At 39.3% G+C, this 26,973-nt stretch overlaps 1 protein-coding gene across 7 annotated transcripts in view; it reads right to left on the reverse strand.

The window, feature by feature from the left end:
- Window positions 1-875: 875 nt before the first annotated feature.
- Window positions 876-26,973, reverse strand: part of AMMECR1 (AMMECR nuclear protein 1) — a 98,124-nt gene continuing 72,026 nt past the window's right edge. For 4 of the 7 annotated variants that reach the window (XR_011004120.1, XM_068204933.1, XM_068204934.1 and 1 more), the window contains 4 exons: window positions 17,484-17,598; window positions 10,112-10,202; window positions 8,394-8,490; window positions 876-5,242 (listed from right to left, as the gene is read on the reverse strand). Coding sequence is in view for 4 of the 7 variants with exons in the window: in XM_068204933.1 (XP_068061034.1) it covers window positions 5,128-5,242; window positions 8,394-8,490; window positions 10,112-10,202; window positions 17,484-17,598 (418 nt within the window). In the remaining 3 variants the exon portion in view is untranslated. Of the gene's footprint in view, window positions 5,243-8,393; window positions 8,491-10,111; window positions 10,203-10,304; window positions 10,554-10,908; window positions 10,973-17,483; window positions 17,599-26,973 lie in introns of those variants that run through there. The other 3 variants (XM_068204935.1, XR_011004122.1, XR_011004121.1) reach the window with 3 other exon arrangements.

Genomic DNA, 26,973 nt, shown 5'->3' on the forward strand with positions numbered 1-26,973 from the left:
TGCCTTTCAATGGCCTCAGGGTTTTAGATTAGGTTTAGTATTTCCCCAGGCAGGTTTCCCTTCAGATGTCTGTTAATCTCCTAAATCAAAGCTTCATAGCAAGTGAAGGAATGGCTGCATCAGACTTCAAATCCAAAGGTTACGTGGATTCTACTGCTCTGCTTTCAAAGGCACTGCATCTACAGCCAGCAGAGCTATTAATACAGCATGAGGCAAACAAAGCCCTTCCAAACTCAGAGCTGAGTTCCAGGGAGATGGAATGCTTTGTCTCAGGAATTATCCTACAGAGGAAATATGCTCCCTTTAACTCAGACTCAGTAGAAAGTGTCTCAGTGCACCAAGAATTTGGCTGAGGGAGCAGAGTTCTCCAGCTCGATTTTGGCATCAGCTGCGCTGCTGCTTTGACAGAGATTCTTCAATACACACTGGCACAATGCACTGTTGAACAATCTGGCTGTTAAGGGGTACTGGTGCTGTGTTGCTGACACCAGTATAATTGGTTCTGCAAAGAAGTTTTGCTTCAAAAGATTGAAACCATTTCTGCCTCTCACAGGAGGGAGCTCAGGCCTGGACAGAATTCCATGTGTAAAGTTAGACAAGAAGTGTAAAACTGAAATGGCAATTTATATAAATACTGATGAATATACTGAGACAAATAACTGCAGCTGATATAAATGGTGATTTCACTGGGAGTGTTTAGTGAAAGCTGCACGTACCTGTCCCCAGTTTGTTCCTACAGCAGACAAAAGGGAAAGACAGGAAAATATTTCTAACACACCATTAGCCTTTAACATTAACACCAGGTAAAAATGCTTCAATAAAAACATTAACCGAGCCCACACAGTCAAGCAGAGAGACATGAAAAGAAATGGTGATTCTTTTTCCTTATTTTATTGGGTAAATGATTTAAAAGGTAATAACAATAGTGTTAAAACTACTACAATATCTTTCCACAGCCATATCTCACAGACCCACAGATAACCTTCTAGCATTTTTTTTTCTTTTTCCTCATTTTTCTCTTTTTAAGCCGTACTTATATTAAAATGCCCATTTCAACAGTTTCTTCACACTAATAGCAATTAAATGTGGAAGGAAGAAGGATCTAGTTATAAAGGAAGGGGGTTCAGGTAATCTGTGATATTACTGTAATCAATTGAGTTGCTAAGGAAGGAAGGAAAAGACCGAGGCCTTACAAGCTACTCCAGGTAGCTCTAAGCCCACCGTGTGTCACCATGGCATTGAAGATAACTCAAGATGCTGGTGAACAATTTAAAGTAAGTTTGTTTTCTTTTTTTGTAACATATAAAACACTAAAATAACTTAGAAACTAGATCCAAATATCTTGAAAAGAATCAACTTTGATATACAAAAACAGTCATAAGTTGTTACAAAAGTTTCAAACAAAAGTTTGTTTTCTCAGTGCGTTTATGTACCAGCGCAATTACTGAGTCCAGAGCAAAGAAAGAGGTTTTTCTTTTTTATTTTTTTTTTCTTTAACAGTAATAAAAAATGAGGAAAACATATCTTTGTATATAAAGAATCATTGCTGGTCTTGAGAATAAATGTAAGCAGAAACCCTTAAATCTGAGAGGCACACTTTGGGTTTCTCTTTTTTTTTTTTTTAACTTTTTTTTTTTTTTTTAACATAAAATGAAAGTCACCAGTTTATTTAAATGGAGGAGACACTCAGACTCCCCAAATAAACTTAATTCAATTAACATCACTAGCAAAAATCAGTTAGAAACTGTACAAAAATAAAAAAGTTAACACATTTAATCCTGCAGGGATTTTGTAAGGACTGGAAGGCAGGCTTTAGGAGCAGCATTTGGGCATGGCTGGAGGCTTCTTTGGTTCGATCTAACACACATAAGAGATGTAACCTACTCCAGACAACAGTTTTAAAAACCCGCACAGTTGAAGACAAGTAGAGGTCCATATACAAACTCCAGGTGTGCCAGGGCTGTGCCCACCTTGGTTCCAGAGCGGGGCTGAGGTCAGGACCGGAGCGTCCACCCCTGCCGGAGCAGCATCCGCTGGGATGGCAGCAGGAAGGACACTTGAAGCATCACCACGTAACAGCTTCGTGTCAAGTCTATGGTTTGGTTGTCTAACTCAGTTTACAGAACAGAGTTTTTAGGAACATTAGGCAAGAGAATGAAAAAAAAAAAACCAACCAGCAATCTCTTCAATGGAATAAGGCAAACTGAGTAGTGCTCATAAAAAAAACCCAACAGCATTTCAACTTAACAAACAGTGAAATAAGCTACTTGGTTGTACCTTAATTTCTATAAAGTACCCCAAACAAAAACAAATCTGTAGCTAACCCCAACAATACAGCTAAAAGCTACTAACTGTAACTACGAGGGAATGACATGTGTGAGAGCAATTGCTGATCAGCTTGAAGCAAACAGACCTATTCTGTGCCAGTGCATGTCACAGTGAGCTGCACGTTTGGAACAAAGAATCCCACAATTACAGAGAAACAATCTGCAGCAGTTCAGCACAGTGTGCTGAGGAGGTAGGTGCCCTAGAAACACTGTAGGTAGACTGATTATTCCAATCTTAAATAAAAAAAAAATCATACAATCTGATTGACCACAGACTCTGTAACAGTTTTTAAATTAGTGATACAAAACTCTGGTCCAGAAGGGTCTGGCATGAGCTCGGTTCAAAAGCACACCTTTACAGTTTGTATAACACCCTTGAACTATATTTTTAAGCAACAGCTACTAAGAGATAGACAAAAATGCATTGTGCATTATGCTGTATACAAAAAGGAGACAAAACTATCCTTTTCTCCCCCAAGCCATGGTGGGAAGTATTGCTGACCTTGTCCTTAAAATCCTGCAGGATTGTTTATTCATCAGTATATCATTATTACACTGGTAAGAAATTCTGTATAACATCTGCATATATCGAAGATTTCTTAAAAAATCTGATATGATTTTAGATCCGCATGACCAGTCACGTGACCTTCTTGAGGTTGATTAGCACCTTTCAATACATATATATTTTTATATATAATAGATCTTTTTAAAAAACTTCTAACAATGAGCTCATGCAGAAGCACGAGCGAGCTGTAACGAGATGACAGATAAAGATGGGGTTGGATGACTTTTTTTCGCAGCAGAATGATTCAGTTTGTGCTCAGGTTCCCTATAAGGGCAAGGAAAAAAACCAACACAACTCTTATCAGGTAGCCACTTGTTCACGTTTCCACTTGAAGACTAATTAATCTAAAAGTGTTCCCCAAGTAGAAACAAGACAACAGTATCATCCAAAATAGCCTCTGTATAAACATCTACTAATTTTTGCAGCTTCTGGCTGGCATCTCTTGGCTCCTGAAATTTCAGGCCCTCTGCTTAAAAATTAAGGCATCGCAACTGAAAATGGTAATATTTGGACATTAATGCTGTGGATGAAGGAATACCAAAGACCTTCTACAAGAACCTCCATAGAAATTAAGTGGCACACCTAACCTCACACAAGGGATGAGCATAATTTATCCTTATCCGACTTTGAAACCCTATTGAAACACTTTTACAGCTAATCCAATTTTTCTGTAAAACTGAATTTTATCTATTTGATTTTTATATATCTATGTACTTACAAACATTCATTATTCAAAGTAACTGGAATTTCTGCTTACTGTGGTTTAGTCACTACGATTAGGAAGATCTTTTCTGTAACGGGTGGCCTGTGCTGCAACAGGCAGCAGTGGGAGTTCTGCAGGCCCAGGAGGAAGCAGTGAGCTCCTGCCATCGACTGGCCTTGCAAACAGACCACACATACCTTTTACTAAATCCTATTTTTACAGCAGGAAAAAGTTCCAATGGTTTTCTTTCTTCTACCGTGTGGAGGGGTATCAGAATTATTACACAGTACTTACAGCTCTCAAGCACTATTCCTGCAACAGATGAAAACGTAACATTATGGCATACTTGTCCTGGCTCTCTCACAACAGTCTTTTTTCTTTTATTAAACAAAAGTTAACTTGATCCAACTATTCATGACTTGATAAAACTCGGTAAGTTCAAGAGCAGATAAAGAACAAAACAGGGATTTCTCTTTTCCAAAATACATTTGCTAATTAAAAAAAATAAATCTCACTTTAAAGAGAAAAAAAAAAAGTGTCCAAAACCTTGATGCCAAAGCAGCCTCAACAGGGTTTGCTAAAATGTCTGGAGTATATGTTTTCTATGAATTTTTTATAGATGTATATAATTATGTTATAGTCAAAGGCACTAAAATCTAAATCCATTTCCTTCCCAATATGGCATCTGCTACTCACCAATCTGTTTTTAGGATACAAATGTCACTCCTAATTTGAGTCATCAGAAAGGCATCGTCTCATTACAAATGCATTCTCGTGACTCCTCCTGACAGGCCTGGGCTGCCTGTGATTCCCAGCACAGGATGGGACACAAAAGGGTCCTGGATTGGAGTGTGCCCAAATCATTTAGGCCACTTGATTCTGAAAATGCTGCCATGTTAAACATCACCTCTCGATGTACATGAGTTGCTTCTCTTCATCCCAAAAATGCATTTTGTATGTCAGCCTTGGTGCTCCAGCTGTTTGTGCTGGATCTGGAGATCCTGTACAGAGCTACATGGAATCTTTACTGTGAAGGTGAGATATTGTACACACAACGTCATTAAGAATGTTATGAAAATGCAATTCATTGTCTACTTCAATACCTGAATCTGATATGTTTCATTCCCTATCACACCCATTAATGCAAAAGCCATGAAAGCCTTTTTTGCTAAGCAAAGCATCCCTAACTGCAATCCCTAAACTCTTCCTTCCATCCACAGTTACAGAAAGCCTTGATTGATATAATTCAATGTTACTGAAGTAGAAATTTAAATTTTCATAAAAAACCCAAGGGTATATGCTGCAAAAAAATCTGCAGTGAATCAATAATAAAAAGGTATGGGATCTTTGTAGTAATGCAGTTTTCCCTCCCGTTGCCATGATGAGCTGAACCAACCAAGGAGCCTCAACATGGCAACGGAAACTATCATCATAAAATGGTACAGTAATAGAGATAGCTAGACCAAGAAGGGGCAGGGTCTCCTGGGAAGAGGTCTGCAGAGAGGTCCAGTGACTGGTCATGCGGCTCAGTGTCAGGAATAATGGTTGTATGGTGGAAGGGGGTGCCCAATACCATTCTGGAAGTGATGATGCTGACGATGGGCAAGGTACTCTGTGTAGCTCATCGTCATCTTCTCACTGCGGTACCTGGCAAAGAGCAGAGAGGCCAATTCAGGAACTGCTACCAGGAAGCTGCAAGGAGCACCAGAAATGCTGCACTGCTGGTTTGTGTAGTGGAAAGAGCTCTGTACTTCTGATGCTGGGAATAAGACTGACTTCAGCTGCACAAGGGAACTGCCACAATTGTCAGGGTCATTTCCTGAATCATGTGATAAATCACAATGTTAACTACTTATGAAAAAATACTTTAAGCAAACAGAATTGTTAAAAATGGTTGGCTACTATGTTGGTTGAGGTAGAGGGAAAAGATAATGTCCTGTAGCTTCAGCCAACCCTCTACAAAAATATAGTAGGAAAAACCATAAACAAGCACTGTAGACTTTTGGGCTGTTTTTAAACAATCAGTATCAACTGTCTGCCAAATTCTTCTTTTAAAATTATCCTAGCTACATTAAATATAGTTACATTCTTTTTAGACTAGAATCACAGAATATCTCCAGTTGGAAGGGACCCATCATGAACAGAGTCCAACTCCCTATTCCTCACGCAACTACCTAAAACGAAACCATATGGTTAAAAGCATTGCTCAGACACCCCTTGGCCGCCACCAGGCTTGATGCCATGACCCTGGACAGCTTCTTCCAGTGCCTGACTACCTTCTCAGTAAAGAGTATTCTCCTAATGTCCAGCCTGAACTTCCCCTGAGGCAGCTTCATTCCCTTCCCTTATGTTCTATTGCTGGTCACCTGAAAGAGGAGGTAAGAAGCTCTGCTCCACTACCCCCACAAGGAACCTGTAGACTCCAATGAGGTCTTTCTCAGCCCTCTCCAACCTGAACAAAACATGACCTCAGTTACTCCTCCTGAGTCTTGCCCTCGAGGCCTTTCACTATTTCTGGTCACTTTCTTCTCATCACACTCTAGAGTTTGATGTCTTCACAGAGAGGCACCAGACTAATTTTACCAGGCATTGAAGTGAGACCGGCAGACCTGTAATAACAAGGATCTTCCTTCTTCCAAATGGAACAACATTTGCCAGCTTCCACTTGACTGGGACCTCTCCTGACTCCCAAATCAGTTGAAAAATAATGAAGAACAGTCCCACAAGAACATCGCCCAGCTCCATGTAACTAAAAGCAGAATCCAGGTCCTGACAACAAATATTCTGAATACATCTGCATCAGTATTGTCTGACAATGAGGAACACAAGGAACCAGTGGCTGCTGGGCCTTGCAGAGAAAGCAGCAGCTCTTCTGGAATCCGTGGGATGGTACGTGGCGCCCAGCCAGCGGAATTCCCCCCACGGGAAATAACGAGGGGCTCTGCAGGTAACAGTGTGCACCATCAGGGCAGCTGCACAGCCCCTGCACAGCTCTGCAGGTGGCAGAGAACCCCCAGCTGTGACCTCTGCATTCCAGACCCCTCTGACTGCTCCGAGTCCCTCTGTGCCACTGTTTAGCTCTTTCAAAACATGGCCAGAACTGCTGGGTGTGAACCTGAAGGGAGTGACAGACTCATGATCTGCCTAAAGCTTTCTTCACACACATAGGATGTTTACTTTAATTCAGAAGACTTGAAAAAGAAGTTAAAAGCCCTTATTCGCTCCTCCAATAGATATTTGCATTTATGACAATAAATTATTAAAATGAGGTTCTAAACCAGGTTGTCTGATGCTGGAAAACAATTACTATTTTAATAATACTGTCTCTAATCTGTCAGCAGTATCTGAGATTTTAAGCAACAAAGCAAGTAAAACAGGCAGTCAAAAACTCCCTTTCACTGAACATTAAAAAATTATGGTTTGTTCATTTCACTTATCAGGCAATTGACTGTGGAACCAGTTTCATTATTGTGAGCTTAATTACACTAAATATAAGGCTTTTTGCGGGGTTTTGGGGAGGAGTGGGGGTGAACTTTAGGGGTTTCTTGTTTTGTGCTCCATGCCATTGCTCCAAGCCAAATCATGCAGCAGGAAGAAAATGCGTGCTAAGATTGAGGCTGAGGTGAACAGAAATGATTTATTGCATTATTACTCTTGCCCTCAGCTATCTCCAGATACTATTTTTAAATATTCTTTTTGAAAATAAGATAACAAGTTGTATAGCTGAAATAAATTAAAGGGAGACTGGGGTTCTGCACTTGGATATTTAGCTGGTTTCTGTAAATCCTTCCTCCCTAATTTAACCTTCAGAATAAAATGTTTCCCTTACTCAGAGCTACTCCACAGTAGTTAGGTTCCTACAAGAATCCAGAATTCCAAACATTCATTGAGACCCAAAGTCTTTATCTCCTTGAAGAAGACAAATGGTCAAAGCTTCCTTATAACCTAAGATTTCAAAAAATCCTATTTCTCCATGCATGACTAAATAACTGGAGTTCAGCAGTCGTTTTACACTGCAGGCTTATACAAATAAATAGCTTTAAACCACTCCTACAGAAATTCATACAGACTCTACACTTCACCACCTAAGGACAGTATTATGGGCAGAGTATCTGCTGCTAATTCTGACATACCTTGGCTGCCACACGCTAAGGAGCCCTCAAGAACACGTTTTATTAAATTAGCAAAACCAAACTGAACTAGTATGAAATAAAATATTAAATTCTTGTCCTCACTCCTGGGAATACCCTGACACAGTTCCACTAGTACGTTCGCTGTTGAAGCAGTGCACGGCTTGCATGTCTCACATTTTAAGATTAGGCAAACCTGCACTCCACAGGGCATAACCCAAAGGTTTCTCTGAGGATCCAGCAGATCAGGGATCTGAGGGGTCTCCATGACAATACAGCAGCAGCCCCACCACACACCATCTGCCCAAGTAAATCTAACAAGAGCAAGTAATCCCTGTTAACCACAGCCCTGAACGCCCACTACAGCCAAAAATCCCTCTGTGAGAAGCCAGAGCTAAAACACTGCTGTGAATGTGCAGAGTAATCAGCCCAACTATGCAGGTACCTGACATCTCGTGCCCTGGTACTGAACAGCCACCTCTTACTCCCAGCTTAGTGCCACTCATCCCTGTGCAAAGCTTCTCCTAAGTCTGCACTGCTCTTGTGAAAACAAAGCAATCATGAATGATACATCCAGGAGAGTTCACCATTACCGTCTGCAGGAGCACTTACCAGGAAGGAGCACCTCCCAGCATTACAACAGGGCTGTGTGGTATCCCAGTGCATACCTGGTTAGCTTTATTGTTTTCCTGAATTCATTAGTAATCGGAGCTTTGTAGCCTCCTTTCCTCAACAAGGAATCTATGGTTTGAATGTGGTCCCATCCTGTTGAATTTTACAGTAGCACAAATTAGTGAGAAATGAAGCAAGAGGAAGAGATGTTGCAAAAGCACAGTACAGTGTGTGGTGCTGCTGAGAGTGCAAGGGCTCTGCTGGCATTTGGGATAAACCAAAACGTTCTTCCCTACTTCAGAAGAGCTGAAGGAAATACCACATTTAGGATTTCTTTACACACACAGCTCACTCTACAAACAACATACATTTTTCATCAAATAGCTGAAATATATTAAAAGTGAACCTACCCTACCCGAGTGTCCTAAACTGGGTGTGTGATACAAAACAAAACTTTTCCAAAGCATTCAGGTATGATCATGTATCACTGCCACTTCAGACATTATAAATGGTTATAACAATATGGGAAACTAAATTTATGTATAACATTTAAAATAATTATTAGTTGAACATGTGCAGAGAACTTGAAATCAGACTTCTTCATAAATATCACTTCACTTTTCAGAGATATGGCTGATTTTAGAACAACTGTATGTTATAGGTGTCTGAATAAGGAAAGAAGCGATGGATTTAAAATACAGATTCATTACTGTTCTCAATAAAATCTTCATGCTATCCAAACCTCCTATTTATTAAAAAAATTCTCATATTTTAGATATCTGTTAGACATGTTATTTCCTAAAGATGCAATAATTAGTCATATTGTTACATGAAAAAACCTGCAAAAACTACAGTAGATTTGGGCACATACAAAATACAAATTAGTAGTTCTGCAGACTTTAAAGAATCAGATTGCAATTCATGGTCTACTAAAACTATTTAGAAATTTAGACACATTCCCTCCACAATTCCTGAATTTTAAAAAAAGCTTGTAACACCTCTAGACTTTTATGAAATTATCTGGAAACAGAATTATCAATTAAAAAGAATTCTCACTAAAGATATCAGCAGAACTCTTTGCAAACTTATATATAAAAAGGTAAAAAAAAAGCAGCAGTAATGCAAACTATAAACGACTGGGACACACTATCAACCTTGGAAATAAAAAAAACATAGTGAGTGCTCAGAGTCAGCAAAAGACTGTTCAACAAAATCTACTCTAGTGTTTTAAATTCACTTAAGTCTGTGCCTCTGTTAAAAGGGACTTTTAACAGCATTCTTTTGTACTTCCATACTGAAAATAATTTCCTTCCATCCATTAAAAACCCTGGGAAGTCTGTGTTTGTAACAGCAATTGAGTACTAGCAGAAAGTACCTAACTGAAAAACAACTTGATCATCAGGAATAAGTCACGGTTAAGATAATTGCCCAGCCATGCCAATGCTTAACAGAGCTTCTGCATCTCCCTTATATCCCAGCCTAGCAGCCACACAGAAACTGGCAGCTTTTACCAGCTGTCAGCCTGGCTGACAGCACTGTACCACCCCTGCACGTTTTATTTTCCTATAGCTACGCTGGCTCAAAAAACAGCTACAGTTCATTGAAGCCCTAGGAGACTGACACAGGCATGTAATTGGCATTTTATATAAGAGTCTTCTTACAACTGAACACTGCTCCATCATCTGACATCAGTGCAAGGTCAAATACTGCATTTTAGATTTACAGGCATGTTAAATTCTTCACCAGATCATATGAAATAAAGTGCAACAATGACCTTGCTCCTTGGCAACCTCCGGTAAGTAGGTGGCCGTGCGCTTTGATCCTTTCTCGTTGATGAACTCTATCCTAATGCCATGGACACCCACCTGCAAGAGATCGGCAGCTCCATTAGTACATTACCAGAGAAAAGATACACCATGGTAACTGACATGGTAAATGCCAAAACACCAACAGTGATTAACAGCATTTCAGAGTTTCGGGAGGTGGCACTGCATTGGGTGTCATCTTTCTGAGAGGCGTTCACTTACAGCCACGTTAAGCTCCGCAGCAGCACAGGTACACAGGATGTTCCTCTGCTCCCCACCATGGAGCTCCACTCCTGGGCTGGAGGAAATCCAGCTGAGGAGCTACAGTTGTTCTGTCTCCTCTGACACTGTCACCATTGTTGTTGCTGATAAAATCACCTGGTCACCAGCTACAATCTGCAGGCAAAGCAGCTGCCAAATCTAATGAGGCTTCAATTAAGAACATTAATTCTGTTCAAAGCAGCAACTGAATGATCAAAGATTTGTCACACTATGGACTCAAGCCTGGAGCCTTCAAAATTTCTCCTCATGTATGAGGAGGAAACGGAAATATTACAAAGTACCCAGCCTCAAACTCCTACTTCTCTGCTACTAAGAACTGTAAGGTGACAAAATGACAGCACGGAAACCAAGATTACTAATACCAAGGAGCTGGATGCAGATAAAAATAAAAATATTGGGAGAAAACGAACAAAGAGGCTGGACACATTTCAGGGCATTGTTTAAGGCCCCTGTTTTCAGGTTACAATAATTCTGTGGAGAGTACCTGCACTGGGATCAGGCCATAAAACATACTCCATTGCCAGAAGGTTTTCAGTTGCTTTTGAATTCTGTGCACAAACACAAAGCATTATTAGATGGACATTTTTATGCCCACATAACCAAGATGTTATTTCCATTTGAATCCCAACACTGCATGTGAAAATGAGTCAATGTTTTAAAAGGATATCACGTTGTTTGGTGTGGCACATCCTTGAGGACACAAACTTAATCAAAAAATGCTGTAACATTTTCTCCACTGACAATTTACTCACTTTACTGTAACTGTAGGACAGTCAAAAAACAAATAATTATTTACAAAGCTCTACCACTTCTTCAATTAACATATCTGCTTATATTAAGACTTTGATTTTTACACTTTTAATTCTTTATATATGATATAAGCAGTGGAAATGGGAAGAGGAGTCCCTTGTGGCTGGCCATGGCCACAACCATTCTTCCCTATGAATCTAACATTGTTCATAAATAGGAAAAATGTAATTTTGTGACTAACAAATTTAATTCACTGCAACTTTTAACATGTTATTTCATTACCAAACATTCCTAAACCCCAACTTTCATTACATGGATATATACAATCACTAGAGAGATGAAATCTGTATACTCAGAAGATACAATTATAAGCCCAAAGGCCTGAAGGTAAAATGAAATTATGTTAGAAGCTGAAAACAGCCTACAGAGTTTATGCCCAAACCAATAAGCTTCTGCAGCTGGTGATTTTGTAACTGTGTATATTCAGTACCAAGATTAAATATTTCCAGGGTTTGCACACCTTGAAATGCTGCAGAATATCAGATTCTATATGCTACACAAGTGTTTTGCATAATAGTGACCACACAATATTCATGAACAATTAACCAGGAGCACCAGTGATGTACTGAAGTATGATGCAACATTCAAGTTGCATCACTGCTCTGGATGTTTCCCATTAACCATTTTAATGGACTTTTAGGTCCATGGCTGTAGAAAAAGGGATGTACAGCAGGGGAGAATTTCATAGCATCCAGTGGAGCATGAATTCCAACTGCGCAGCTGAGCAGGACAAACAGCTTTTCATTGTTCAATTCCAGCAAGCAGGCTTGAGTTAAATAAATGGAAGCCACACACAAGCAAAGTAAAAATGATCCACACTTAGACTGGCATGGGCACAGTGTGGCATTTATTTTCCTCAAGAGACTGGTGTTCAACTGATGCAAACTTCTGTGAGGTTTCCCAAAACAGCCCTCTCCAAGATGGGAGGTAAGGGCTGGGTCTGTGGATGGCATTGTGCTACCAGGACCAGCACACACCTTCCTACACAGCCTCAGGTCTGCTTCTCAGACTAAAAACACTGATGCACTACAGGCAGCACTCTGCAGAACAACAGCATCTGTCTGTGAAGTTTAGAAAAACAAACCAGTCTTGTGCACATAGAGCTGGAGTTCTGCCTTGCCTATTAGCATTCATTAGGGAAATGACTGCCTACAGGTAGCCTCTGGAGCTGAAAAGGGACCACACAACTGCTGCCTCAGACTCCCACATGGATAGGAACCTATTCAAATTGTTGCTATTGGGAGAGGAAAGCAAGATAAGGAGAGAGATTTAGGCAAAAAACAACCTCTGACAATATTTCTATGGGGTTTTACAGCATGAAATACTGTGTCCTATATAAGCAGTACTTGTAGATACAAACTTTCTGATCAGTTGTGTAAGTGGCCAGAGGCCACCTAAAATTAGATTCTGTGACAATATCAATTAAATTAATAGACCTTTCATTACATCTGAGGATTGCATTAAACTAGATTATTTTACTTCTGAAATGACCTTTACAAAACTTCAGACTTTGTTGTATATTTAAACACATTCATATTCATTTATACATATTTTTAATGAATTATTTATTCCCATACACCTTGGGATGAGAGAAAACATGTACATGCCACATTTATTGTTTTGCCAAGTGCCTATGGCACTAGCCAGATTATTGCCCACAATACCTCTCTCTTTATACATCTAAGAAAAAATGGTTCCAAAGTCCCCTCTGACACCAAAGCAGAAGCAACTCTCCTGAAGGACTGTTCTGCCCCAAGGCTCCAAAACCGGTTCATTAATTTGTTCCTCTAGGACTGACTCTCCAACCATACTGAGAGGAAGAAACAACATTATTCTCATTAGACTGTCCACAGGGAATTTGGATAAGCACCTAAACATCAGGCCTTGTTGACATTTAAGTTTCTGTGGACTCCACTGTGGAGTAAATTATCATCCAAATAATGGTTCTGTTTGGTTATATCTACTGCACTGAAATCTGTAAGCTATTTGCATGCAGTCACCACTAATTAGTTTAAGATTAATTAATTGTAAAACAATTGTTCAGAAATACATTAAAGCAGGTAACAAAGAGCCTGTTACAGAGAATCCACATGGAATGCTCCCGAGCTGGAGCAGTGCAACACCCCCTTGGTGTCAGGAACAAGCATCTGCCTGTTCCTTATGTCCACTCATTTCTGGGTTCTCCAGCACCCCAGACCCAATGCACAGCCCATGTCCACATGCCAGTGGCACAATGACACCCTGCTCTGGGTTAGGGACAGCCCTTCGTTTGTCAGCTCAGTCTCTGCAGCAACCTAGAAAAAAGGTTTCTTCCTTTTTTTCCAACAAAAAAAGCTGGCCTGGAACTTCCACAGTATTCCTGGTGATACCACAGAACAGTAACTTTCCCCTTTATTTACCTGACTAATACTATGGAAACAGCTGTACACAAATGTTTGTTAATGAAAACCTTCAGTTTAAGTGACTATTGCTACTTTCTTGAAGCTGATCCCACTTGGCATTAGCTCAATTCTACAGCTTTTTAGCCCCACATTTGCAGCAAATATGCTGGCTTCTTTCTGAGCATCTTTAGTAGCATCTAAATACTACATTCTGATTTAACAACAGAGGCAAAAGACTCCTCAGGAGGCTTGTTCTCTACTTCATGTCAAGCATAATCATTCATTTACATACATGGAATTGCTGAATGTTGTCCAAACATATATATGTCCAATATGTCCATAACATATATCTGTCCATAACATATTGAGATCCAGACTTTCTTCTCAGTACTACAGAACTGAAGCTGAGAGCCACTGGTGTTGCTGCACTTGCAGGCAGGAAAGAACTTCCACAACTCTTGAATATACCCACTTTGTCAACAATGAAAAGCTGCCTTTCAGTCAACTTTATTGGCTACAACTATTTAAGCTAATATTTAAACCAGTGCACACAGGTTAAAGGCCTTTTGCATCAAGACAGCACGTACAATTCTGCAGATCGTACTCTACTGAAGAACAGCAGCTTTGGGGCAAAGAGCTCTCTCACGGTATTTTAAGGAAGAGCTACTGCTCAAGTGTAGCCAAAAAGTTCTTTGTTGTAATTACATACAATTCCAATGTTTTAGGATCTTCTAATAAAACATGAGGAGAGGATCTGAATCAGCAGGTCTGAATTAGTTTATGTAGGGACGGAATGACTGCTATCAATAGCACATGTTTAAAAATAAGTGGTCATTATGACTTGTCTTGTAACTAGACCTTTGCTGTCTGATCTTTAATAAAAGAGCATTAGTATCACCAAAAAACCCCACATCTTTGAGTTCTTCAGGCTGTCCATTTCTCTGAGGTGGAAAGGCTGTGCAACTCCATCCCAGCAGCAACTGGACCACAGTGCTCTGTCATGAGCTCTGTGAAGCAGAACTGGAGGTGCAGCTCTTACACTGCCAGTGTTCCTTTCAAAGCCCTACATCTGTTCAGCACTGCAATTCAGACAAAGTCACAGCTATGTAAGAATGCTAAGTTGTATTTCAGGAAGCGTCCCTGTGAACATGGCACTGAAGTGGTCTTTTAAAGATGCGTACTTTCCCCTAATTAATGAAAATGCAGTCATTTGAGAAGTCATGTTGGAACTAACAACAGTGAATTCACACAGATCTCCTGTTTACTTGATGGAAGTTTCTGCTGCAAAAGGGTCTCACATTGCTTTTTACAGCTGAAATATTAATTTATTTTGTTTGGGAAGGTGATTCCTTAATGTGAGAAAACACCCACCACTGCTTCAGCATAGAGAAGACACTCCTGAACTGTCTCCAGACAGCTTCACTCCTGACTTCAGATGACATTGTCTCTAAGCCCCTCAGAGCACTGAGTTGTCTGAATTGGCAATTTTGAAATATTGTGACCTGTGTCAGCAAATTGCTGACCTGGCTCCCACAAGATCATCAGTACCACACCTACAAAAGCAGGGACTCCTAACTAGGCTGATGTTTTACAGGATGATCCCAGCATGACAGGAGATGAAAGATGCAGAATCTCTCTTTACGTCATACCCTAGACATCCTGAAATGTCCTTTTGCCATTAATATTGCATAACTGCAACTCCCTTAAAAGACAAATGGGTGACATAAGCTATCTCACTGCCAGGCACACACAGTGATGAATCACTCTTTTAAGGACTAACAACCACAAATTTTATAATCTCATATTTATATATCACCCCCCTCCTCTGGGTCCTTTTGCATGGAAACCTTGTTTGTGACCATTTCTTAGAATTGTAGGAATTTATGAAGGGTTTTAACAACTCATCATTAGAAAAGCTTAAATGAAATAGGAGAGAGCAACTAAGCAACACAAAGCCTTTTATATTTTTGACCCCTGCATTCTTCCCTTGTAAGTCAAAGCTTTCCAATAAGAACAACTGTAAGAAACCATAAAATCAATAAAAATTCAGGAACACTAGAGTTCTGCATTGTGCTTACTTACACTGTTGTTAAAGTCTCACAAATTCTGCAGCAAAATATAGAAAGGGCATAGAAAGTAAAAGCCTCCTTTTTTGCATATTAGTTATGAATCAGCAGTCACCCCAGGAACAAAGCTAAAACCAGTCTTTGAAAGGGAAAGTGGATTTTTGCACTCAGGCTTTGCTTTCAGCTTTTCCTTAGGGATGAATACTTGGGTCATTTTAGACATTTATTATTGAGACAATCAAACAGCACCTAATAATATTTATAGACCATGGCATGCAAAGAGCTAAATGCTATTTCATTATGCACTTCACGTTTTCTGAGTGTATTCATAGTCTGATTTTTAATAAATTGTAATAAATGAAATTAAAAACATCACAGTGCTGGCTATCAGAAGTCAACCTAATAGAGGAGAAAAATTCTACGATTTTGATTTTTAGCTATAGTACTAATAGTTACTAGTTTGATTACTTGAAAACACCACTTAAAGTGTCAAATGGCTCTGTAAAAGCTTCTTGTTGAGAATGCAGACAGAGTTTCAGCTAAGATTTATTTCTGGTTTGACATTACATAAAAAAATGAGTATTTCTCATTATGGTGAAATGCTCATAAGCCCTAAAGAAAACCTGGACTCATCTCAATTCAGAATTACATAGCAGAAAGTAAGAAGCCCTTGTTACTACGAGGTGAACAGGAAACACATCTTTGTCAATTTTCAGCTACTGTAAAATCTGTAATGCTGAGGTTACTGCTGATACCCTCCTCTTCTGAGACAGCAGGGCCTGTTATGGTACTAACAAGTGCAATTGCTATTGAATATACATTTTTTATCTCTAAATACAACAGAAAGCCTCTTTTTCTCCTAAGAAATTCTAAATATTTAGTCAGGCTAACTTATTATTAAAGGCAAATACTGTAGCTTTTGTGGTGTCTGGCATTATAATGTCTGCTATTCTATGACAATTTCAAAATTTTTCTTATGTCCACTCAAAAATAGATTCAAAGAGGAATGAGGAATGCAACATGATGACCAAGATGAGTAGTTCATCTTAAGTCAAGTACCTTGTTTTCTGCAAGCATCTAACGCTAAATAATGAGGGGAAAAGAACATTACAGACTAACACTTCCATCAGTATACACTGTCATACACACGTCAGCATCTGCTTTTTAATCTCTTTTATGCTGCTGTTCCAAGAGGATGCATGCAGGTTTCCCAGAACCTGGCAATTAGAATAGACTCAGTTCCATGCGTAAACAGCGTGAGAGCAATGATTTACGTGGCCTCACTGCACAAAGGCTTTGGGAGGCCTGTGCAGGACACTCACTCTGAAAGTAAACGAGGTTTGGGAGAAGATGAATGTCTCTACAAGCTAAACGAAGCAGCTTGTTCTGGGACTGCAATTTTGTGCAGTACTTGTACAAGTACACATCCGACTGTTAACTTCCACACTGGAACACCCCTTTCCAGAGTCAAGGGACTGATCTACCAGGTAGATGCCGCCAATGAGGCCTCAGGACACACTTGCTCAGACAACACTTTCCTTCATGGAGTCTCAGACATCAAGACAACTATGCAGACCACTCTTGAGTGCCTCTGTGGGCAAACCCACAACTTTACTCCATTTGCACGGCTCAGACTCTTGAGTTGATGACAGTTTTATCAAAAACTGTCTTTTGAATCCATGCGCATAACCATGTGTACAGAGTGCGAAACAGTGACAGCTACACTATACATGCAGATCATTTAAACACTGTTACTTCAGCTATAGATGTTAATTTTCATGAAAGGCATCTGATATTCTTACCTCCCAATCCATGTAGTCACACACATCTTCAAAGTTAGTGAGCAGAGACACTGAGCAGAAAAGCCGTGGCAGCTCATCCCTCGTCATTGGGGGGAAACGACTATCTTTAAGGGCACTGTTGAAGACAAAACAGAATTTCAAAGGATTTTTTTTTTTTTTTAATTTCAAGGATCTAATCTGAAGAGTATAAAGGAGAAAAAAAAATCCTGATGAAATGATGACCAGTTTGATTATCCAGTCACCAGTGTAACATACACTCTGATCAACATTCCCAACTTTTTCCTTAGACATTTGTTTTGGCTCTTGGCTGGCCAATCAGATGATGTTCTGAGGGTCATTCCTTCCTGAGCTGATTTTGCTACTGTGCCAATCTTATTATTACAGCAGCAGAAAGCTTTTGGAAAAAAGTTACAGAAGCAATAGTTCTTCTACTTGCTACTTGTAAACTCCTTTCAAAAAAGATTAAACTTCTCAACACAAAGTGAAGGGGGAAGTTCTATATCCGACAGTGATCAAACACTTAATACAGTAATCAAATTGTAGAATTTAATTATTCAGTGAAAAAAAATCCAAACAAGCAGAATATTCTCTAAAAAAGACTAATATTCATGCTTACTAGCAAAGGTGAGTATAAAAAGGTGAAAACATCCAAGGGCTCTACAGACCTGTAAATCTACAGGACTTGAGGAGGTTCTGCAAAGCAGATGTCATGATTAGTAACAGGGAAGCTTGCAAACAGCTAATCCATGGATGAGGTACCATTCTACAGACAAACACACCTACTGGGGTAAAATCCACACCGAGGGAGCTACCTGCGCACAGGCCAGCACGCCTGGAAACACACAGCAAGCAATGCCACGAGTAAGAACACTTGTAACAACCTACTTGCATAAGTTTGGTTAAGAACCAGTTGAATTGGCAAAGGGAAGGTTAATGTGAGGATAGCATCTCAATCTTTTATTCTCTTAAGCTTTGAAATAAGATATGAATACAAACATGCCCATCTCCAACAAAAACAGCGATCTGCCAACTGAGCTTTTGGATGAGTAAAGAGAATTTAGGAGACTTACTGAAATACACCCAAGCTCTTCACATGTCTCATTGTTTCATCTAACAATTAGATTGTTCCTAATAGTTTTATTTGGCCTAGAGCCAGTGGGTGCCCCTTAGCTGATATAATCACAGCCATGGCGTTAGAATAATGGCTGCAGGCCAGAATTCACTGTTTTTTATAAAGAGTAACAGAACTTCATTACAGCAGACCACATAAGGACATGTGAGAAAAAAACCACAACATGTAAAGTTTAACTAAAGGAAATTATCATATGTACAACCAGAAATAGGTTCCTATCAAGAACTAATACCATAAACTGAAGAGTTAAAATAGGACCTACGTTTTTCTGGGGTGGGGGGAAGGCAAATTTTTTTGTAGCAGATATTACAAAACACAACACAGTATTGAATTCAGACTCCGAAGTCCTTTTCTACACAGGCCTGTGAAGAACTGGGAACACTAAAGAGATTTAAAGCATAAGGCCTATGATATTTAACTAATGACCTCCACTGAAGATGTATCAAAAGCAGGTATGCTGATGGGATTTTCCAGGCTAGCTTTGAACCTGCTGGAACCAGGCAGAGTTACCATTCTCTGCTCTCTGGTGTTCAGAGTAACAGAGATAACTCCTATAACCACAGCATACCAACAACATCCCAAAACACCAATAACCCAACCAGCTTTCAAATCCTCCCACACAGTGGGGAAAGTAAGTACATATACGTATGTAAAGGGAGGACACTCAGAACACAGGGACAGCTCAAAGTAAAAGTCTATCCAGTTTGAAGTCTACCTAGTAGTAAGTCTTTACCAACAGCAGTTAGCAAAATGAGTGAGTACAAGGACATGGTCACAGCAAATGTCCAGGGGTACCTTCCTAGAACACTCTCCAGGAATCCAGTTATTTATAGCTTAGGTATTTTGAGTCAGAGATGGGATCACTGTACTTGAAAGCTCTTCTGAATTTTATTTTGTAAGTTCATGTATGCACCCTTATTTTACCCCCCTTTTTAATAAAAAAATATTATTGGAACCCCTAATCCTCTTTGAATACATTGCTACTACAGGTTACTTATTTGCAGATGGCTCGTTTCCCTGAGGTCTCCTGCATCTCTGTCACATAACCAATCTATGTGAACACCCTACCGAGAAGCACCCAGACAGACAAACATTATTTTATCAACAAACAAGAAATTCAGTTATCCCTACAAACAACTGTATGCATAGATACTGCTAATATTACTTTAAATCTACTTCTTGCAATTTCTGCAACCCTCTTACCAAGCAAAACACTTCCCATATTGCAAGAATTTAAAACCTTCAAACGATTTTTTTTTCTGTTTTGCACAACTTGGTACTAGGAGTTTGTCTTTGAATTCCACTTCCTATAGCTGCCGAAATCTACTGTAAATTTCAACTTTTTAAGGCAAAGGTTGTCTATGTGCTGCAGACAAAGGTAGCAGTAGAAGTCTCCAGCAAATTCCCACTCACTTAAGATCTGCTGCACTGGCATTGCGAGATGATAAAGCATCTGTAACTTAACATTCTTCAAGTCGTGCAGAAACAAACCTCATCCCATGCTTGTGTAAGCCACGTCTCACAGAACTATAGAATATCCTAAGGTGGAAGGGACCCATCAGGATCATCAACTCCTGATCCTGTGCAGGATACCCCAGCTCAGCTACTCCACTTAAATGTTGAGCTAATGATTTGAAACAAGATGAGCAAAATCATGACAAATTTAAATATTGATAAAAAAGCTGAGATATGAAAGCTTCAGGTGAGCAGTGGGAGCAGGAAGGCACACAAAGGTGAAAAAGCCTCAGTCACACAGAGGTAGCCAAGTTGCAGTGAAAGCAGTGCCAAGCAGTGACCAGCACACGCTGAGCAGCAAGCTCAGCTGGCCAACTCCATTCTTCAGCCATGACACTGGCACAAATACCTTTTCTTCATGTAACCTCCTCACGAGAACTAAAATATTGCTATCAAATGATAAAGTGATTTCAGTTATAACTAACTCCTGCTGAACTGCCAGGTCCTAGCCCATCTGTACAGCATGCTGGGAGATTTCTCCTCGACACCTCCACAGCTACTGACACTGGTGCAGAGATCCTGTCTCAAAACTCCCGCTGGAGGTAAGTGAGAAGCCTGGCAGAGTAAGACCAGAGATTTGAGTAACAGCCTCTGACACCACTGTGACAACTCTACACAGATATTGCTGTGATTTTATTCCTCCTTTGCCTGTCTTCAGATCCTATCTATCTTTCAAAATAGCTTTGCCTTTGTTGTTTTGTAAGTAAAACCTAAATTTACCTGGAGAAACTTGTGTTGACAATCAGGAACTGGAATAAAACTTACTGAAGGGAAATGCCAACCAGCTTTAGAAGAACTACCTTAAAACTTTGTAACCTTTTCCTAATGAGTTTGGACATCACATACTACTTTAAAAACCAAGATCTGTTTTATTGTGCTCTATATTACAGTTAGAATACCAGTTATCTTCTCATTCATTCTATTATTGCTACCATGGCCCAAACTCTATAGCAAGTTCCAGATACCTTTGCAAAGCCTAAAAGCACACCAGCTTTGTAAAACTCTTCACAGATGAACCGCTTTCATTTTAGCATTGCCCAATGCCTGGTTAGCAGGAGACATACGGCATTAGAGATGCTTCCCTTCAGAACTCAGCCATTATCCTTGAGTTTCAACTTCATCTCTGTGGGTAGTGAATAAATCACCTCTATAACTGTTCTGAGGGTGCCAGTGGAACAAGTGGATGGTGCCCAGCAGCTCCTCAAGGGCAGCTTCCACGTTATACAAGTCTCAGCTCTCAATGCTTGACAGACTGGCATCAATCTCAGAAGTGTCAATAGATGTCAACACTTACTCAGCAAGGAAAAAAATCCTTGCATGAGCTTTTACTTTTGCCATTCCTATTCTGGGAAGAAAGAGAAACAAGTTTCTACAGGCAGCAGTTTAGCCCTTACCATCCAATTCACACACTCTACAAACATCTATGGATGGAAATTCAGACCTAGGCGTCCCCTGACACGTCCCTGCACTTGCCATGTGCCTCCTGGTAACCAACTCCCAGCAAGCAGAAACAAGACAAGGCAATGCTTGCTTTCCTCAAAAGCACATCACTGGTCTGAACTCAGAATAAAAAATGTAATCACCATGTAACTGTGGGTCATCAACATTCCTATCTGGCACAGGAGAATCTGTACGTGTCTGTACTTTTGTAGCTTTAGAATGTGATTTTACAGTTTTACTCAATGCTGTATTTTTCTCTCAATTCTTCTGTTAGAAAAAATGACTGAAATCTGGCATATTAAATACCACAATTAAAAAATATCAACTCCCCAATTTTTATGTTAAACTTAGAATTAAGGAAGGATAAGTGGAAATAATCAGCAAAAGAAGTTGGAAAAATTAGGTGGAGTTGAAAACTACTTTTAAAGAAAAAGCCCAATAATTGTAAAAGCATTTCCTAGGCCATCTGTTCATTATTCCTTCATGCCCAGAAATAGATTACATATATTGCTGCTGACTAAATGGAAGTACATAGTACTGAAGAGTTGAAAAGAGGCAGTGCCAAGCAAGGGGAATTCTAGCTGGGCAATAAAAGGGCATTCGTTTTTCCACATAGAATCTGCTCCATGTAAAAAGTGAAGCAAGTAAAGTCAGAATTGAATCCTGTTCAAGGAAAATTATTTTTAGATACTAAATGCATGCACGCATACACACGGCCTTTCTAGTTAAATATTTATGCAGTCCTGGATGTCCTAAGATCAAGTAATTGCCAGTTAGGAAAAAAGCCAAAACAAAGTGTTACTCAACTATCAGTTTTTCTTCAGCTGAGCCATACTATACAAATCTCAGCTTTTCTTCAAATGAAGTTTATTTGGCTATAGGAAATGTTTATCAGTAATTTCATTTTCCAAGGACCACTCCTCTTTGTATGTGGGATATAAAAAAGCTTGCAAACACTTCAAAGACACTGAAAGTATAAAAAAAAAAAAAAGGGAATTGTTTGAAGTATTTTGAGTTGCTGTGAAAAACAGCATGATGATTTGAAAAAAAAAAATTATATTCCTTACATATTTATGTTCCTTAAGACTATATCTTGTTTTCTATAAAATATTACTAGAGAAGCTCTTAGAACAACCTGAAATGATAGTATGTGCAGGTGAACCAAAATGAAATACATTATTGTGTTCTCCATCCGTAATTTCTGTAGGCTATAAAAATGCCTTAAAAAGAAAAGTCAGCTTCAGTCTTTGAGAACCTATGGCTCTTACATGTGATGTAGCAGATGGGTAACAAACAGTAGAACACAAATTAGGGAAATAAGTAGTAGTGGAGTTTAATTACTCTGTTTAGAAATGCCTCAAAATCCTTGTGATTGAATGAAAAAGATAGTTTAAAGAAGTTTGATAGCATATAAGCATCAAAAATAGTAAAGAAGGATTTTAATGCAGATGAATGATGGCATTAAATGAATTGAATTCCTAGTTTTTTACTCACTGTTATTTAACAACAAACATTAAAAGTGAAATTTTCCACTAAAGCTCTTTTTTGGGGATAGTCACATCTACAGACCTATACTGGACAGAGTTTAGATAAAACTGGATACAGTTCTGTACATTGCTGGAAATTACTTTGAAGGTTTAAACATGACACAGGAGCAGGAGATGCAAAGGAAGCTGTCAAACACTGGGCATGATGTAAGTAAAACTCACTTTTATAGGAAGTGTGAATGAGGCAGAGACATTAAGTGACTCATGCAATTTAGGAGGCTTACACTGAGTCAGTGACAGAATTGAGAACAGAATCCAAGATCCCCGATTCCTAAAAATCTACTTTTTGTGACAGCATCTCTTTCAGTCTGCTCAGCGTAGTCTGTAGAAACATAGCTCCTAAAAGCTTAATCAAACAGAACTGATAAATTTAATTCAATTTAAAAATTAATTTTCCATTTCTTTTTTAGTTCACTCTATTGTAATAAATTTTCTCTTAACCAGTTCCTATATTGAACACAGTCAAACCAAACCATAACTTTATGGCATCTAAACAATTCTTAAAATATCTCGGTAGACATATGAAAAAAGGCTAAAAGATCTTATTTTACAAACTATTACCCTCTTCTGATAAACAGTACCTTGGCACTACTTTCAGATGATAGGGAAAAGACTTAAATCCTACCAGCTCTTTATTTAGCTCAATAAGTGTAACCCTGAGATTTTTGAATTTTTTCAGTGAGCCAACTAAGCTTAGTAGAATTACTACTACATTTGAAGAAATATTTAACAAAGAAATGACCCTTCGTCAATGAATTCAGCCCAAAGGACCCAGATATTGTATTTCAATTAATTCAAAACCTCCTAAAATTAATGAGTGGCAAACTCACTGGATGTTAGGGAACAGTGAAGAAAAGACAACAGCAAGAGACACTTGGTGTCAGGATTTCAGAACAAGAAAAAAAGACAGTATTTACTGTTCCATTACTAGGTTACTGAGCAGTGGAGTTAGTTCAGATTTTTACTTTTTCATTCAGTAACTTCAAGAGGAAGAAATTAAGGAACACTTAAGCAGACCACCAGTATTTTCCTAATGAAAATCAGCTCTCATAGCTCGGTTTGGCAGAGACGAGAGAAAACCAACAGCTTCCAAGTCACAACATGCAATTAATTTTTAAGCCAGAAAAGCAGGGCAGAGTGTGCTCTGCTTCAGAAAGTAGAAATTATTATGAATACAATCCTCCTAGCTGTCAGCATAAGCCATCAGACAGCCCAACACAACCCACTGGTCAGCCTTCTACTGACTTTTATTTATGACCAGCAGAATTTTGCCAACTTAAATGGAGAGTTCAGAGAGTAATTTAAACATAACGTCAAATCACTTGAATGCAAGCAAAAAGCATTTATTTATATTATTGCTCTTTTTTTGGGTCAGACTGGAAAAATTTCCAGGAAAGAGAACAACTGTGAATGACGTGTTTTTCCTGAACCCTCCCTTACATTTGGGAGACAGAAAGGGAAAGAACAACATTTATACTTCCTGCACATTATGTTGCTAAATGGTAGTCAGAGGATAAAAAAAGAAATACACACTTGTTGTGTGGCACAGAAGTTCATGTCTGAAGTTCTCAGCTGATTTTATCAGCACAGTGCAGCAGGTAACAGCAACAGCATTCCAGGTGGGACAAAAAAAATACTGATCTAGCATTCTGTTTTTTTAATCAATTTATTTTTTTTACTCCACAAAAGTGAAGTATGCCAGAAAGACTCTCTTCTCCCAGTCTGTCTGAAATCAGACATGTAACTTAAGAGGAAGAAGAAAAAACCTGCTGCTCTATTTGAGACAGTTATTTTAGCTTTGAAAAAATACTGTTCCTTTTAAGACAAATCAGAGCATATATATAAATTAAGCATTTAGAAAAGCTCATCAGAAAAGGCAACCTATGTTGGCTACATAAGACAATTAAGTCTCTATTTTAGACAGCCAGCAGCTCTGAAAATAAGCTGTCTGTATGTTCTCCTTATTTAATGGCTTCAAGAGTATTTTTATGTACATATATGTATTGTGGAAACCAGACCCACAATTAAAAATCAAACCACACTGGTATTGCTGGTAAGCGTCTGGGCCCTTGTTTTTCCATAAAAAAAGTCCACCAGTTGAATAAATAAAAAGAAGCCTTTACAGAATATTTCTAGGAGTACTTAGCATTTCCAGACAATCTTTATCTGACTTCTTATTCTGGCTACATGGTACAGATCCACTCCAGAGCACACACGAAGCACTGACACGGTGTGAGATGCTGCTCAAGGACTCTGCAGTCACTGCGAGTACCTGTCAAGACACACAGCTAATGTGCACCTGCCCAGTGACCACGGGCTGAAACTCCTGGGGGTTTCACTGCTGCTGGATCCTCAGCTGGGTCTGTCAGCCTTGGGTAAATAGCAGATGAAAACTCCAACTCCTCACTGACTCACTATCACAAAATTTCTTTTATAAAAGCAAGCTCACAAACATGAAGCTCTAAAAACCAACATGCCCATAAATTCAGGGCTTTTCAGCAGAAAGAAATAAATAGATTTTTTCTACTGCTCTGACAAGAGAAATATTCTATCACGCTGGGTTCTTCCAAATAAATCTAGTTCATCATTATGCCATGATGCTGTTACACTGTGTGGACATGATGCCTGGAATTAATTTCTCTTTCTTTCTGCCATAAAGTATCAGGGAAACAACAAAGGCTTATATGGAGAGGTTCTTAAGTTTAGCAGAATTCTGTGTATGTGCTGTTATGGACTTCAAGGGTAAAAGTATGATCACAGAAGTCACAGCACTTGCAACCTGCTCCCATCAAAAAGTTCAGTTAGAACTAAGAAGATCCACAAAGTGATAGTGTATGTTCCTGATTACATTCGTAAGAGTCAAGTTTCCATGGCTTTAACTTCCTAACTGTTTCCTGAAACCAGAAATCTTACACTACAGTGCTCCTGTGGTTCTAAAGGACTTACTGGCCTTTCAAAAGGCCACATAAGGTAAAGAGTCCATTATTCTCACAATTTTAGTCCTACAGGGCACGAGGAATCATTTTGCATTACTATACAATATACCCTATTACATCAGAAAAAATAAAAATCTTCAATTATGTTAACTTCAAGACACAGCAAAGCTTCAGTAGCAGCTCAGAGCTACACCCTGACAGAGGTGTGCTAAATCCAAAATCTTCCCATCACACAGGGCAGTGAGAGAGGGGCAGCTTGGAGCACACAACAGCCCCGAGTGAGCAGTTACTGTGCATTTGCCCAGGTGCTTGTTCCATCCACTCCATCCTGCAGGGACAGAACGAGGCAGTTTGGGACACCCACCGCCCCACAGCTGCCTGCACTGGGAATTGCTCAGCACAGACCCCGAACATCTCCTGACTACAAGGGAACATCAGGTCAGCAGCTGTGCACAGGAGTTTCTTCACTGGGGGCAGCTTCTTTTCTGCCTTCTCCTCTATTGTCCCTCACCTGTCCCTGCATCATACATCCCGCTGGGATAAATAACAATGGAATTCAAAAACGTTGGACAGTTTGTGTCATAAACATTCAGGAAGCTGAAAGGTGTCAATTTCCACAGAAACGTCTTAGTTTGCTACATAAAAGCTAAATCCACAGCACTTAAAACGTTCTCCCAGCATAACACAGTAGGCTTGTCACAGTGATTCCAGATGCTTGTTTAAAAATTGAGCAAAAAACTAAACTGACCAGGGCTTGGTGTGGAGGTTTTTGTTTGGTGAATACATGATAACAGACTAGTCAGAAAACTCTAATTGAGCTCCAACTGGACTAAATTATAATGTCACTAAAAGGCTTTCCAGCAGATGGCAAAGTTTAGATAATGAACAAAAATGAACTGCTCAATTACACTTAGAACCAC

Source organism: Anomalospiza imberbis, chromosome 14, assembly GCF_031753505.1.
Source record: "Anomalospiza imberbis isolate Cuckoo-Finch-1a 21T00152 chromosome 14, ASM3175350v1, whole genome shotgun sequence".
Lineage (NCBI taxonomy): Eukaryota > Metazoa > Chordata > Aves > Passeriformes > Viduidae > Anomalospiza > Anomalospiza imberbis.